Below are 14,732 nucleotides of genomic sequence, written 5' to 3'. Positions count from 1 at the left end.
ATCCAATCCTAATATAAATTAAACTGTTGTTTTGTTTTAAAAAGGAGAAATCAATCTCTTCTTTAAAAAAGAGTTCTATAAAACAAGTTAAACTTAACATATGTGCTTTTGGGGGAAATATGTTTAAATTATGGCATGAAAAATATAATTTTATTATTAGTTATATCTGAGAAAATATGTCCGCTAAATGCCTGAATTATGCAAAAGGACATAGAGATACGTAAACTTCTTTGCAAGTTATTAGTTTGCAGATTTCTAAGTCAGAGCAAGGTGCCATCCTAAGGACAGCCCAGCGGCCTGTAGCACTTGATCCTGCAGTGGGAACTGTAGTCCTGGGAAGAGGTGTTTTGTTGAATCTGGTTCAACAAAGCAAGGAGCTCCAAAAAGATGAAATGGCCCTGATGTTCAGTATTGTTTAAGTGGAAATTGACCTGAAGCAGGACCCCCCTGGTAAAGAGCAATAAAACTGTTACCATCATGTAACCATGAAATTCTGAGTAGCCCACTCACTCTCCAGCCTTGTCTGACACTGATTTCAGAACATTCCCATGACTAGTCCTCCATTTGTTGGTGTGCACTAGGAATATGTAGGACTAGAAATATTTGGGACAAATGACTATGGACAAAAGAACTGCAGAGGGTTTATGTGTATTGTATGGGGAGGTGGAAAAGCTAGACATCATGGTAGACAGGCCAATGTCAGCAAAGGAAAGAGGTGGAATCTTGCTGTGGTATATGTGGCCACGCTAAACCACACACAGCCATAGGAGGAAATGGGGGAAACTTATTTCATTTTCTCCTAGAACTTGGATAGCAATTCTTAAACAAGAAATTATTGCAGAATGCATATTACCGCTTTACTCATGACCCTTGAGGTTCTTTTATTTACTGTATTCTTTTAAAACACGTATCCTCAAAATGTTTAGAACCTTTTTCATCACAGCTTATACCTTTATTGTTTAAGTCATTGAAATCCTAGGGTTAGGTAAACTCTTAATAGTTAAAATTTCCCTGGATGAGTTGATGCTATAATATTTTTAGTTTGTTTCATGGTTCTTCATTAATGCCAAGTAATACAAACAGGAATTATTTAGCAGTCTTGGGTATTAAATGTTTGACTCTTTTGTTCTTTCTTTTGTTTTTAAAGATACTGTTTTCCCTTTGGACGACCTGAAGGTGCTCTAAAAGCTACACTTTCATTACTTGAAAGGGTATGTTTGAACATTACTCTGTAAATACTGTTTGCTTTCTCAGGACTGTGTATTTTAGTTATTGAACTAGGGAGACAGACCCCATTATACTCTCTACTGATTCCATCACATTTCGTGAGTTTCTCAACTTTTCTTACTACATGCAGACACTGTCTACAGCACTTCATTCTCCCTGAAGCCTTTCTGAAGCCTCACACTGCCATCCTATACTCATATTATGGCATCTTTTTGGTAGTATTCATTTTTCCTACCTCTTTATTTCCCTCATGAAATGCTTTTTTTTCAGTTAAGAATAATTGTTTTTGCTTTTTCAGACTTTGCAATTGTCTTTTATCATCCTCCAACTTTATTTGTACTTCTACCTATCATAGTCCTCATGCCAACAAGTTTATCATTTACCATTCACAAATGTATCATTTCATTCATTCAATATTCATCTCAGAATTTATTTCAGCTACTCCAGTGTGTGTGTTACCTTAAATGAATTCACATATTATAGAAATTTGTTTCTCCCCCACAAAATAATCAGCAAACAAGATTTTTAATCCAGATGAAAAAAATCATTTTTTAAGGAAAATATATTCTCTATTCCTATTTTTATGACAGTTGAAGTTTCAAAGAGCAGTATTTTTCATCTGTCTGAAAATTTATTTATATACTTGTTAGATGCTAACAGTTAAATAATGTGGCCAACTCCTATTTCTTACCAGAATTAAAACGAATTTCTAGATTCATCTTTAGCTCATAATTTGATTATTATAATCCTGATTTATTGAATTCTAACACTTGATCTGTCCATTTTCTGCCGAATTAATTTTAGATACTATATTGTTTATTAGCATCTTTATTAAAAAGCAAAGAGAGAAGACATTGTTCAGATATTACATCTCCATTTCAGTGATTTAAGAACTTGAGAGATGAGGACTAGAACTGATGATTAAAATGAGATCTTAGGATTACAGATTGATTTTATTTTTATATCCCTGTCTTATCCCTGATTATTGGGGATTGTGCAATAGAAATATGATTGTTGTAATTATGTTTTATTAGAATTTTTGTAATACTGAAAGCTGCACATAACTCAGATTTTTCAAAGTATTCATGTCATCCTATTCATTAAGGTATTATGAGTAAAATAAAATCCTTAAGGATTGCTTTATATTTTGGAACAACATCCCATCGTAGGTACCTAATACAGCTTTTCCATGTCTGGGTTTCCATGGCAGAGCCTCCTTTCTCCCCCGCAGTAGGGAAGACTTAGTAATAGCAGGATGCCCTCATGCCCTGCATTGACAGGTGGCAGGATGAACAGGGACATTTATTCCAGTTATAGTCACTAATCACATCTCCTGCTGAATTGAGACAGAAATGTTAAGGGTTATTTCTTCATTTTTATGTCTCTTACTGACATAGAAAAGTAAAACAAAAATATGCATATGAATTCTTGAAACCTATGATACCTTGGAAGAACATGGAATGCAGCATGAAATCAAGGTTGACATCTCCCTTTTTGCATTTGCCAGCCCTTTACCTGTACTTTGCCAGAAAGTAAGTTTCTGGTTCCCAGATAATATGAAATAGTACCTAGGAGGCATCTACATTCTAATTTTAACAGCCATTTTTGTTATGTAAAGTTTGTCGCCATGGGAAGTATAATAGGAACGTTTGTGGTTCCGCATATGAAAAAAATTAAAGTTTAGTAATAATCACATTTAATGGTGCATGTCTATTTTTTACTATGCACAAAGGGATTTTTCTGTCTGCAAAGTCTAATGTGCAGTGCTAATTAAAGTGCTAAATATTTGTCAGAATTATTGAATTTGATAAAGATTATTTTAATCATAAAGTTTGCTATTTTCAAAAAAGAAAACCTTGCCTAACAAAATCTTTAAAATGTCGTCAGTGAGTAGCCTTTAAAAAATGTTGTCAAAGGTCACTAATACTTGGATGATTAAATAAATCAGGGATGACAAAATCCTTAGTGCTGAGGCTGATTTAAAAGAGAATGAAACAATACAGCATGAAATGCATGTTTTCATGTTCTTTCAATATTCCTTTCAATATAAGACATAGAAGTAGAGCACTTACAAAAAAGCACTGTCTTCTCTATATTAACATTCTGGCATATATTTTGTAATGTGAATGATAGTAAAGCATGAATAATTTCATTAAATATACAGAAAGATAGTTTTACTAATAGTGCAATCAAAACTTAATGTGAGCAGGTTTATCACTATGCAGGTTTTAAAGAAAATTATGAGTCAATGTAACAGTGTTTATAAATACATTACATTTTGAATTCTGGATGTAATTGTATTTTCCCCTTGCCTAGTAATAACATTTTTAAAGGAAAAGTCCAAAAATACTTTTTAGAAGCCCAACAGAGAATAATCAGTTATTTTTTAAAACCATAGAAAGTTTTTATGTATTTTAACATTCGATACTCCGTAAGCATTCATTTCACTAAGGCAAAGAGGTTTTCTCCTCCCTCTTTGAATAGACTGCCATGGTATCTTCAGCAAATCACAGTCATTAAAATTTAGTGAGATTAGAGGTCTTGATTTTTTTTTCAGAGCTCAAAAATTATGCTTATTCTTAATGAAATTTCTGTTATTGTTCTCAAATATATTGCTCAAAAGACTCAAGGCTTTTAAGTTAGGGATGTGCAAAATAAACTTTATTATTTGTCCCAAGAACTGTAATCTTGATCTGAAACAGCTGCTCTAATGGTGTCACAGGTCCCTGGAGAAAAAGTGGCAGTCACACTGAATGGTGACCTGGTCTGGGGAGGTTTTGAAATGCATAAATTAGGCTTAGGAGGAGCTAAGGTGGGATGATTACATTCCCAGTTAGGAAGTACATTGCAGACCCATTACATTCCCCCCAAGTTACCTAGGACCCCTCTACCCTTCCTAGTAGTAGTCAGATCAAGGACAATTTGTGTAATTTGTCTTTAGTATTTATTTTATGCAACATCTATCTTTTTTCTTCTGTCTGTCTGTCCCCAACCCTGCCCCTCACCCTTCCACTTCCTCTCTCTGTAGGTTTTAATGAAAGATATTGCCACTCCCATACCAGCAGAAGAGGTGAAGAAAGTGGTCAGAAAATGTCTCGAGAAAGCTGCCTTGATCAATTACACTAGACTCACAGAATATGCCAAAATAGAAGGTCAGTGCAGTGAGCAATTGTCGAAGTGGCAGTGAGAGCCAACAATGCCTATTAACTGAATTTTCTATGAGAAGTCCTTTCCTTTCCTGAACAATCCTGTGCCATGGCAAAGGGAAATGTCTCATTAAAATCTCAGCTGGTGAACTGAAGAGCTTTTTCCTATTCATTGCTTTAATATGCCTCCTGGGACTCTGGTTGAATGAAAGACCCAGGATTCGTGCTTAAGTTGTCCTTTGTTCTTATTTTGAGTTTTCAAAAAACCAAAAGGTGTTTTCATGGGTTGTATTTTTTGGCAGTACTGTAAGTATGTCTAACATTTGAACTATAGGCAGCAAAATCTTTCCTGATCAGTAACAGTGTAGTATTATGTAATTTTATTTTCTGCAGTATCACTCAAAAAAGGAAGAAACTTGTTGATTATTGAGGGCTGAAATAAACTCATAGAACTTCCTTTGGTTTTTAATTGCTTGCAATGTATTGATGCATTTGAAAGATTAGATCTCTTGAGAGAACTGTGCTATTTTTTTTTCTTTCTTCAGGCTTTATTCATTAAGGATACTAATTTTTTAAATGTTTAGAAATAAGTAGATTGGAATTTGTGGCAAAGTCACAAAATCAGCTTTTATTCAACAGTTTTATTCAACAACATTAATTTATATAATTGAAAGTAATGGAAAGGCCTCAAATTTTTTGCTCAAATTGTCATAAAACTGACTTACATAATAATACATGAAGGATTAACTAATAGAGGGGAAAAATGCAGTTAATGTTAAATACATATCTGAAAATAAAAGTTTCTTACCTGAAAATAAAAGTAAGTCATCCTTTATAAAATTTTAGTAACTTTTTATATAAAACGGTACTTAAGGAATCATGAATTTATGAAGTAGTTGATATTAGAATAGTTTTAGCAAAATTCAGGTAGGGAAAAGGATTGATGATAATTGTTTGTGTTATTATTCCTTTCTTCTCTCCAAATCTGGTCAAGCTTTCTAACAAGCATACGATAACCAACCTCCTGAGTGATTAACAAAAAAGCCATCTCATCACCATAGCAACCAATATTATATCACGAGAGTAACAACATGAAACCTCCTTAGTTACCATTTTAACTTCATTAATTATGATATCATGTTGTGTTAAAGCAAAAGCAATGAACATTTGATCATTCGAGGAAAGTGGAAGATAAACACATTGGGTTTCAGTCTTAAATACTCTTTCAAATAATTATCATGTTTTGCGAGTATTGAGTATTCTGACACAGATTGGAAGAAGTGATACTAAAATAGACATATTAAAGCCTTTCAAATCTGGCAAAGATGAAAGTTGTGGGGAACTTGAATAAACACTATATTGTTTTGTGTAAATGTTAAGTACTCTACCCAAAAAAACCTGTAAGAATCATTTTGCTCTTAACTGAGTTAATATTTTTGACTATTACCTTGTCCAAGGATACAGAAAAGATATATGCAGTACACTTTGTATTTTATAGCCATAGAATCCATTTTAAATGGATAAAGAAACTTTTTTTTGGACACATAGAAACAAGTCTGTGTTATATAAAAGCCTCTGGTAGGGCCCAATGGACAGTGAGCAGGAAACTCTCCTACCTTTTCCCTTTTTGAAGTCACTTCTGTTTTGTCTCTGGTCTAATGGAAGAATATTCTGGAAAATGGATCCTAGCAACCCACTCTGGTAGGAATGCTGAGCAGTCTTCTTTAAAAAGTAGCAACAACAAAATGCTTGCTCAGTAGGTGACAAAAACTTCTATGTTTTTCATCATCTCCCTCTCCCCCTGCTTTTTACTTAAAAAAAAAAAAACATATATATATATGTTTATTTTATATATATATATATATAAAATATATATATATATTTTATCCTCAGGACCAGACTAAGAACCAAATCAAACTTAAGTTAGAAAGAAGTGGCCTTTTACATTATATGAGCAACAAGGGTAGAGTTTGCTTTTCTCCTAAATTCTCTTTTCTTATGTTTTAGGCCCAGCAGAAAAGGAAACAGGTAATTAATATTTCTGCATGCACAAGCCATTATTTCTCATGTGGTGGTGTGATGTTTTTTAAAGCACTTTGTTGAGACATGATTGACAGGCAAGCTGTACGTATTTAATGTATACAACTTGATGAATTTGGAGGTAAATAGCTGTGAAATGATCATTGCAATCTATACCATAAACCTGTTCATCACCTACAAAAGTTTCCTCCTGCCCTCTTTATTTTTTATTATTAATATTTTATGATAAACATATTTAACACAAGAGCTATCCTCTTAGCAATTTCTTTAAGTGTACTATATTGTTAACTATAGGCATTCTGCTGTATAGTAGGTCCCTAGAACTTATATATCTTGAATAACTTAGACTTTGTGCCCTATGAATAATACGGCTTCATGTTCTCTTCTCCCAGCCCCTGGCAGTCACTGTTCTACTCTCTGCTTCTATGAGTTTGACTCTTTTAGATTCCTCATATAAGTGGTATCCTGTATTATTATGTACTGTGATGGGGCTTATTTTACTACTAAGCCAGAAATTCCTTTTTTAAGACTGAATAATATTCTATTATATGTATATACTGCGTTTTCTTCATCCATTCATCTCTCAATGAACATTTAGGTTGCTTTCCATGAATAACGCTGCAATGAACATGGGAGAGCAGATGTCTCTTTGAGATCCTGATTTCAATTTTTTTGGTTGTATACCCAGAAGCGAGATTGCTGAATCCTTTGGAGTTCCATACTTTATTTTTACAGAAACCTCCATACTGTTTTCCATAGTGGCTGCACCTAATTACATTTCTAACAATAGTATACAAGAGTTCCTTTTTCTCCACATCCTTGCCAGTACTTGCTATCTCTTGTTTTGTTTGTTTGTTTGTTTAAAATAATAGTCATCCTAACAGGTTTGAGATGATATCTCATTGTGGTTTTGATTTGCATTTCTCTGAAGATTAGTGATGTTGAGCACCTTTTCATTTATGTGTTGGCCATTTATTTGTATGTCTTTTGAGCAATGTCTATTCAGTTTCTTGTTTCATTTTTAAGTTGGGCTATTTGGGTTTCTGCTATTGAGTTATAGGAGTTACTTAAATAGTTCAGATATAAACCCTTTCTCAATGTATGGTGTGCAAATATTGTCTCCCATTCTGTAGATTGCCTTTTCATTTTGTTGTTTCCATTGCTGTTGGTGGTGTGATGTTTTGTCATTGATGAATAGCTCTCTTTTTCTCAGGGCTTCTATTAGATCCTTTTGATTAGGAATACTGAAAATGCTTTGATTTTATCAGAATGATTGCTAATGCTTTGTAGGTAAAGTATAGGCCATTCATCTCTAAAAGTTCAGCAATATTTTTGATACAAATTTAAAGCAAAACACCTGAGGCTATATGAATGGTATGTATTATCTTTTAAGCATATCCACTAATCTTATTTGGAAGCTGTCACCGATATTTGAAGGGCTCTTACAACAAGAAAAGAGGACCATCTTCCTTTATCACTCTTGAAAATAACAGAATAAAAAGCATAAATGCTATTAAATAAAAAGTAAGCAGTTATTAACTTTGAAAGTTAGTAACTTTGAAAGTTCACAGGAATGAACAGAGGTTATGAAATCCCATCAGGAAATTGCTAGGAAAGAGTTCACTGAGTTGCTGATTTTTTTAACGTTCTATTTTTTTTCTTGCATCCCTTATCACAATTATTCATTTAACTGCATGTGCCTGTTATTATCTGTTTTTCCTCTCTATCTTCTCTTCAGCCCCATGCAGGCAGGGTCCTTACTGACTTGTTCACTGTTGTATTCCCAGCACCCACCACTGTGCCTGCTGACACAAAATAGGCACTCTGAACTTTGGAGAGAGGTAGGAGATTAGTTAGTTACATCTGAAAACAAGGGAGCCAGAGGGGTGGTGAAACTTCCTAATCCTAGTTTTCTCATTTTGGTCAAATTTTGTATGTAATGTTATAAGCAAGTTTGCTTGGGTTGTTTTTAACTGAAGTCTTCCATTAAGGACTCTATTTTTTTTTTTTTTCCTACCTTTTTCAATATTTGACCCCAGAAAGTGACAGGAACAAAACACTCAGAGCCACGAAGAGGAGAAAGAACACACCTACAATGATTGCTAAGTGCACTTTAGAGAAAAATGAATTAGAAAAAAATATGGGACTGATTATCCCCTCTTATGACAGCACTTTGTAATAGCAACAATCCCATGCTCTTTAGCAAACTTTTTCAAAACCTCTTAAGGCATTTTTCTCCCCCAACATTCCTGTTGTAAAAACAGCTTTCATCCTAGTTTCCAAACAAGAAGTTCAGGGTTGTTCGTGGCTTTCCCACTGCCATGGAATAAATAACTCAGCCAGGCGGGACTGGACTTAGGTGATCCTTAACCTCCAGAAGCTACACTTCTTCCCCTGGGAGATCTGAAAGGGTCAGAGTGCTCCTTTTTTAAGCCTGGGGCAGAGGCACTGTGTAGAGTTGCCTGATCTCCTTAAAGAGAGAACAAGAGGGACTTGTCCCCTATATACCTTGCTTCCACCAAACAGAAACCTCCTCACAGTGACTTAGCAATCCATACCACTGGTCAGCTGTACAGGTCAGCAACTCTAGGAAACATACTTTTATTAAAATTAAATGCTTGTTTAGAAAAGAGAAAAAAACAGCCGGTCACAATGGCTCACGCCTGTGATTCCAGCACTTTGGGAAGCCAAGATGGGTGGATCACTTGAGGTCAGGAGTTCAAGACCAACCTGACCAACATGGTGAAACCCTGTCTCTACTAAAAATACAAAATTAGCTGGGAGTGGGGGTGCATGCCTGTAATCCCAGCTAATTGGGAGGCTGAGGCAGGAGAATCACTTGAACCTGGGAGGCAGAAATTGCAGTGAGCTGAGGCTGTGCTATTGCACTCCAGTCTGGGCAACAAGAGCAAAACTCCATATCAAAAAAAAAAAAAAAGAGAGAGAGAGAAAAATCAATGTAGTTTATGTAATTTAAATTGATTGAAGGGAAAACTAAATTTAAGAATGTTCTGAATGTGCTGAAGTAATAGAAGAGAGGGGTTTTTTAGAAATATTTTCTATTCCAGGGAGGGCATGGTGGCTCATGCCTGTGATCCCATAACTTTGGGAGGCTGAGGCAGGAGGATGACTTGAGCCCAGGAGTTCAAGACCAGCCTGGGAAACATAGTGAGACCCCATCTCCACACACACACACACAAAACTCCATTAGCCAAGTATAGTAGTGCATACCTGTAGTCCCAGCTACTCATAAGACTGAGGCAGGAGGACTGCTTGAACTCAGGAGTTTAAGGCTGCAGTGAGCCATGATTGTGCCACTGCAATCCAACGTGGGTGACAGAAGGAGACCCTGTCTCAAAAAAAAAATAATAATAAATATATATATATATTATATATATATATATTAGTTATATTATGTTATTTCCATTTGGTAGCAAGTTAACCTAACAGGGTTACCTTGTAAATGTTCTTGATGGGGTGATGCTTTAAAAAGTGGGTAACAATGAAAATATCAATTGCATGTGAAAGAACTAAAGAACTCAAATGGCTTGATAAGACTGACACAGTAGTCTCTTGAGCATTTTAATAATTTTCCTCAGTTTATACCCTCTAGAAAAGAGTAAAGCTCTACCCAAAATTCATCATAATTTTGTCATCTACTGACTGTCTATGTGTCCCAGAGGTTTTCTTTTCTTTTCTCTTCTTTTTTTTTTTTACAGTCTTGCCTTGTTGCCCAGGCTGGAGTGCACTGGTACGATCTCAGCTTACTGCAACCTCCACCTCCCGGGTTCAAGTGATTCTCCTGCCTCAACTTGGCGAGTAGCTGGGATTACAGGCATCTGCCACCACACCCAGCTAATTTTATGTATTTTTAGTAGAGATGGGGGTTTCACCATGTTTGCCAGGCTGGTCTTGAACTCCTGATCTCAGGTGATCCACCCGCCTCGGCTTCCCAAAGTGCCGGGATATCAAGCATGAGCCACAGCACCTGGCCTGTCCCAAAGGCTTTCTATTTATACTACTTCATTAGTTCCTTAAATAGCTCTACAAAATGGGTATATTGTGGAGAATTCACTGAGACTTCTGGAAAAAAGCATTAACTTGCACAAGGTTCTGCTGTTGCCATTAAAACTGAACAGACATGAGATTAATACTCATGTCTCTCAGACACCAGAACCCTCTTCACATTCTTTTCACTGGCTGCCATGCCTCCAAGACTGATTCAAAGTAATGGCATTTTATGATAAACACCTCAGCTGCATCACAAAAGCCAAGAATTAATATTAATAAAAGCCACTCTTTTATTAAATAATAATGATAATTATTTACTAAAAAGAGAAAATGCTTATATACCAGGCAATATTCTAAGAACTTTATATGTGATGTATCAACCAATTTACTTCTTTGTTTCCCTCTCCAACCCCGCCCCCCCCACCCCTGATGGAGTCTTGCTTCGTCACCAGTCTGGAGTGCAGTGGCGTGATCTTGGCCCACTGCAACAACTGTCTCCTGGGTAATTTTTGTATTTTTAGTAGAGCTGGGGTTTCACCATGCTTGCCAGGCTGGTCTCAAACTCCTGACCTCGTGATCCACCCACCTCGGCCTCCCAAAGTTATAGGCAACTCATTTACTTCTAAGACAACACTTTGTGATAAATAGTATCATTATTATTACTCCTTCTCAGAAAACTGAACCTGAGAGGTTATATAGTGTGTCTACAGTCCCATAGCTAGTTAGTGGGAAGTTCAGAGCCCACTATCTGTCTGATCTCTTCTTACATGCCCCGCCCTTGAAGATCTTGTCTAGTTAAATTTGCACTCGGTTAAAATCTTTTTGTTTATTTTTCCCCACATTCCTCATGATGTCAGGTGTTGAAAGTGATTAAAATGTGCAAAACTAACCCCCAGTCCAGAGACTTGTCCCCCTTTCCTGCTTTATTTTCTTTTACAGCACTTATTATAATCTAACACAATGTATAGTACATTCATCCCACTTATTGTCCTAGAATGTTAGTTCCAGGAGGACAGAAGATTTTGCATTTTAACAACTTCTTATCCATAGTGCCAAGAGATGTGCCCGGCACATATTTGGTACTCAGTAAATATGTATTGGATAAACAAATGAATTTATCAGACTACATAGAGAAGAAAGAACATCCATACACTGACAAGCTGGCTTGCAAAAAGTCATTCAAACCAATTACTGAATAATTAAAATTTAGGGCAAAAACTAACCACTGAAATAACAGGATTGGAAAAATTAAGCCGTAATTTCATGCCCTTATCACGGCAGGAAGAAGTGAGGGAAGCGCTAATGCTGGATCAGAGAAGCCAGAGGTTATAGATAGCAGTTACATGAACAATGCCCAGTAATCTAGCCTGTTTTGATTGTTTTTGTAATTCAGTGTGCTGCTTAATTGTGACTCAGAGTTCTCTTTCATCATCATAGTTCTCTTCCATTGAGAATTCTTCCGGGGGCCGGGCGCGGTGGCTCAAGCCTGTAATCCCAGCACTTTGGGAGGCCGAGACGGGCGGATCACGAGGTCAGGAGATCGAGACCATCCTGGCTAACATGGTGAAACCCCGTCTCTACTAAAAATACAAAAACTAGCCGGGCGAGGTGGCGGGCGCCTGTAGTCCCAGCTACTCAGGAGGCTGAGGCAGGAGAATGGCGTAAACCCAGGAGGCGGAGCTTGCAGTGAGCTGAGATCTGGCCACTGCACTCCAGTCCGGGCGACAGAGCGAGACTCCGCCTCAAAAAAAAAAAAAAAAAAAAAGAGAATTCTTCCAATTCTCCATTGGCAGCACAAATTTGCAGAATAAAGGGATCTTAAAAATTCATAGTGGGTTAAATAAAACAAAGGACTTCCCTCTAAATGTCTTCTTTCTTTCTTGGAAATTATTTGCATGTTTCATAGAAACAGTTATTTAGAAAACTGAACATTTCTAGAAAGCAGCTCTTTTTAATCTTGGGGTTATAAAATGCTAACATTTCATTGAATTGCCTCTTTTGAGTTAAGAAATCTTTGACTTACCCTGTTAAAAAATCAACTAATTTTCTCCTTTGCTTTAATTTTATCACTAACCTACTAGCTAAATAATAGTGAGATCTTTTTTTTTTACTTATAATCTGGCATGCAAAGATGACACTGAAACATCATGTTCCTAATTGTTTTGTAAATCATGTGCCTTGTTGATGCAAATTAGATATTATTTTAAAAGAATAATCAATTTGTTCTTTAGTTCAAAGACTTTCTTACAGACAAGAGCACAGTCATAAATTTGATAACAGTTCCTGCTGTTTCCTGAAAATTATATAGCATATTGTGATTTAAGATATAAAAGGGGAGACTGTTCCTTAGGACTTGCCTGGACATGAGATCTTTTGCATAGACTTGGTACCTAGGCTTATGGCGAACCTAGAAATGTGGAGGTGCCCTGAACAAAAGATAGCATGGAATGAATAAGCAAAGTCTTTGGGAGGTGAGAATTTTTCTTGGTCCTCTAGTTGCCAGGCTCCCAGGTTTAACCCCCGTGTTCTTAGTGTCAGCGCCTCAGTTGAATGGGGTAGAGATGCTTTCCCACAGGCCCAGAGTGCCTACTGTCTTTGAGAAGAGAAGTTGTACTGTGGCAGTCCTTACGTCATTAGGATATGTGTGTCATCTGGGTGGCGTTTTAATTTAACACTCCTTTGTACACAATAGCAATAAATAATAAAATACGTTCTGCTTAAGAATGTTTGTGTCTAGAGGCCATGTGTTTATAAAAAACTGCACAGTTTGTGGAAAGTTTTTGTTAGTGACGAATAATTTTTACTAATATTTCTAAGATGGTATAACAGTTTTCTCTCATAAGAGTTTTATGTGGCTCTTAGGAAGTTAATTTGAATTTTGAGTATTGTCTGTCTCCATGAACTGAAGTTTCTAAAACCTAAATAATAGACCTGAAATTTCATGTTCCCATAGGCACCGACAATGGCAAAAGGTAATTTGTATCTTAAACCGAATCCTCACCCTAAAAAGAATAGAACAGGTAATTAAAGAATTTCCATTCAGCTTTTGGACAGTGTGGCTTGAATAATGAGAACTTGGCCTGAAAGTAAAACCTCTGTGACCATTTCTGCTTCTAAGTCACCTGCTGATTAGGGACAAATTGTTAGATACAAATTGTTTGCTTTAAAACAAAAACAATAACCTGTTGTCTTTTTCTTTAGAATATGTAGGAAATTATAAATTTGTTCAAGGTTTTAGTTTATAAAGCAATACATGTATGAATTGTAAAAACTCATTGCTTGAGCTATACTGATCTAGTATGTGTGATCACCTGGATAGGGACCAAATTGAAACTTAGTTTTGTGATATATATTCAAAGAAAAAAAACTGTGTGTGCATGATTTTTCAACTTCATATATTATTTGGAAAATATTGGTTTTCTGAGTTATCCCTATATTAGCAAGTATTATATAATATCAAAAATATCACCACTTTTAATATCACCCTTCTCATCAGAAACATCTTAAATTATTGAGAAGCTATCAAGTTTATAACAGATACAAATTTTCTAAAATTCTCATTTTCCTTGAAGACTCTAATAATAGCATTGTGGTAACAAACACTGGTTGTTTTTCTTAAAGTGACATGTTTACCTTATTCATTTTTTTTTTCCAGTGAATGTCTGCCAAATATCCAACTCTGAATAACTGTAGGTTGTCAGTACTCTTTTCAACCAAAAATGATTCTGTAAGTGGGGGGAGGAGAGAGGGAAGCAGTCAGTTTAGCCCTGCATGCAAATGGTCACACAAACATGCAAATGTTTCCTTGAGACAGTCATTCATTGTACTTCAATATGCAAAAGTGCTTTAGGCAAACTTCCCATTTTGTCACACATGCTATTTAAAAATGTATACTCTGCCAGGCGCAGTGGCTCACGCCTGTAATCCCAGTACTTTGGGAGGCCTAGGTGGGCAGATCACCTGAGGTCAGGAATTCGAGGCCTGACCAACATGGAGAAACCCTATCTCTACTAAAAAAATACAAACTTAGCCAGGCATGGTGGTGCATAGCTGTAGTCCCAGCTACTCGGGAGGCTGAAGCAGGAGTATCGCTTGAATCCGAGAGGCAGAGGTTGCAGTGAGTCATGATCGCACCACTGTACTCCAGCCTGGGCAACAAGAGCAAAACTCCATCTCAAACAAACAATACACACACAGACACACACACACACATATACACATACACTCAAGGGCAGAGGTTTTTTTTTTTTTTTTTGAGACGGAGTCTTGCTCTGTCGCCCAGGCTGGAGTGCAGTGGCCGGATCTCAG

The 14,732-nt window shown here is 36.3% G+C and overlaps 1 protein-coding gene across 2 annotated transcripts in view; it reads left to right on the top strand.

Annotated features, from left to right (window-relative positions):
- The window catches only part of CADPS2 (Ca++-dependent secretion activator 2), a 571,469-nt gene that overhangs the window by 435,090 nt on the left and 121,647 nt on the right, over positions 1 to 14,732 (top strand). The window contains exons 15-17 of one of the 2 annotated variants that reach the window (XM_011937407.1): positions 1,148 to 1,211; positions 4,256 to 4,379; positions 6,381 to 6,401. In XM_011937407.1, coding sequence (XP_011792797.1) covers positions 1,148 to 1,211; positions 4,256 to 4,379; positions 6,381 to 6,401 — 209 coding nt within the window. The remainder of the gene's footprint in view (positions 1 to 1,147; positions 1,212 to 4,255; positions 4,380 to 6,380; positions 6,402 to 14,732) is intronic. The other variant, XM_011937408.1, reaches the window with a different exon arrangement.

The sequence above is a fragment of the Colobus angolensis genome, unplaced genomic scaffold (genome assembly GCF_000951035.1).
Source record: "Colobus angolensis palliatus isolate OR3802 unplaced genomic scaffold, Cang.pa_1.0 Scaffold163, whole genome shotgun sequence".
In the NCBI taxonomy this organism is placed as follows: Eukaryota; Metazoa; Chordata; class Mammalia; order Primates; family Cercopithecidae; genus Colobus; species Colobus angolensis.
Note: the sequence above shows the minus strand (reverse complement) of the source record. Positions and strands in the feature narration are given on the sequence as shown.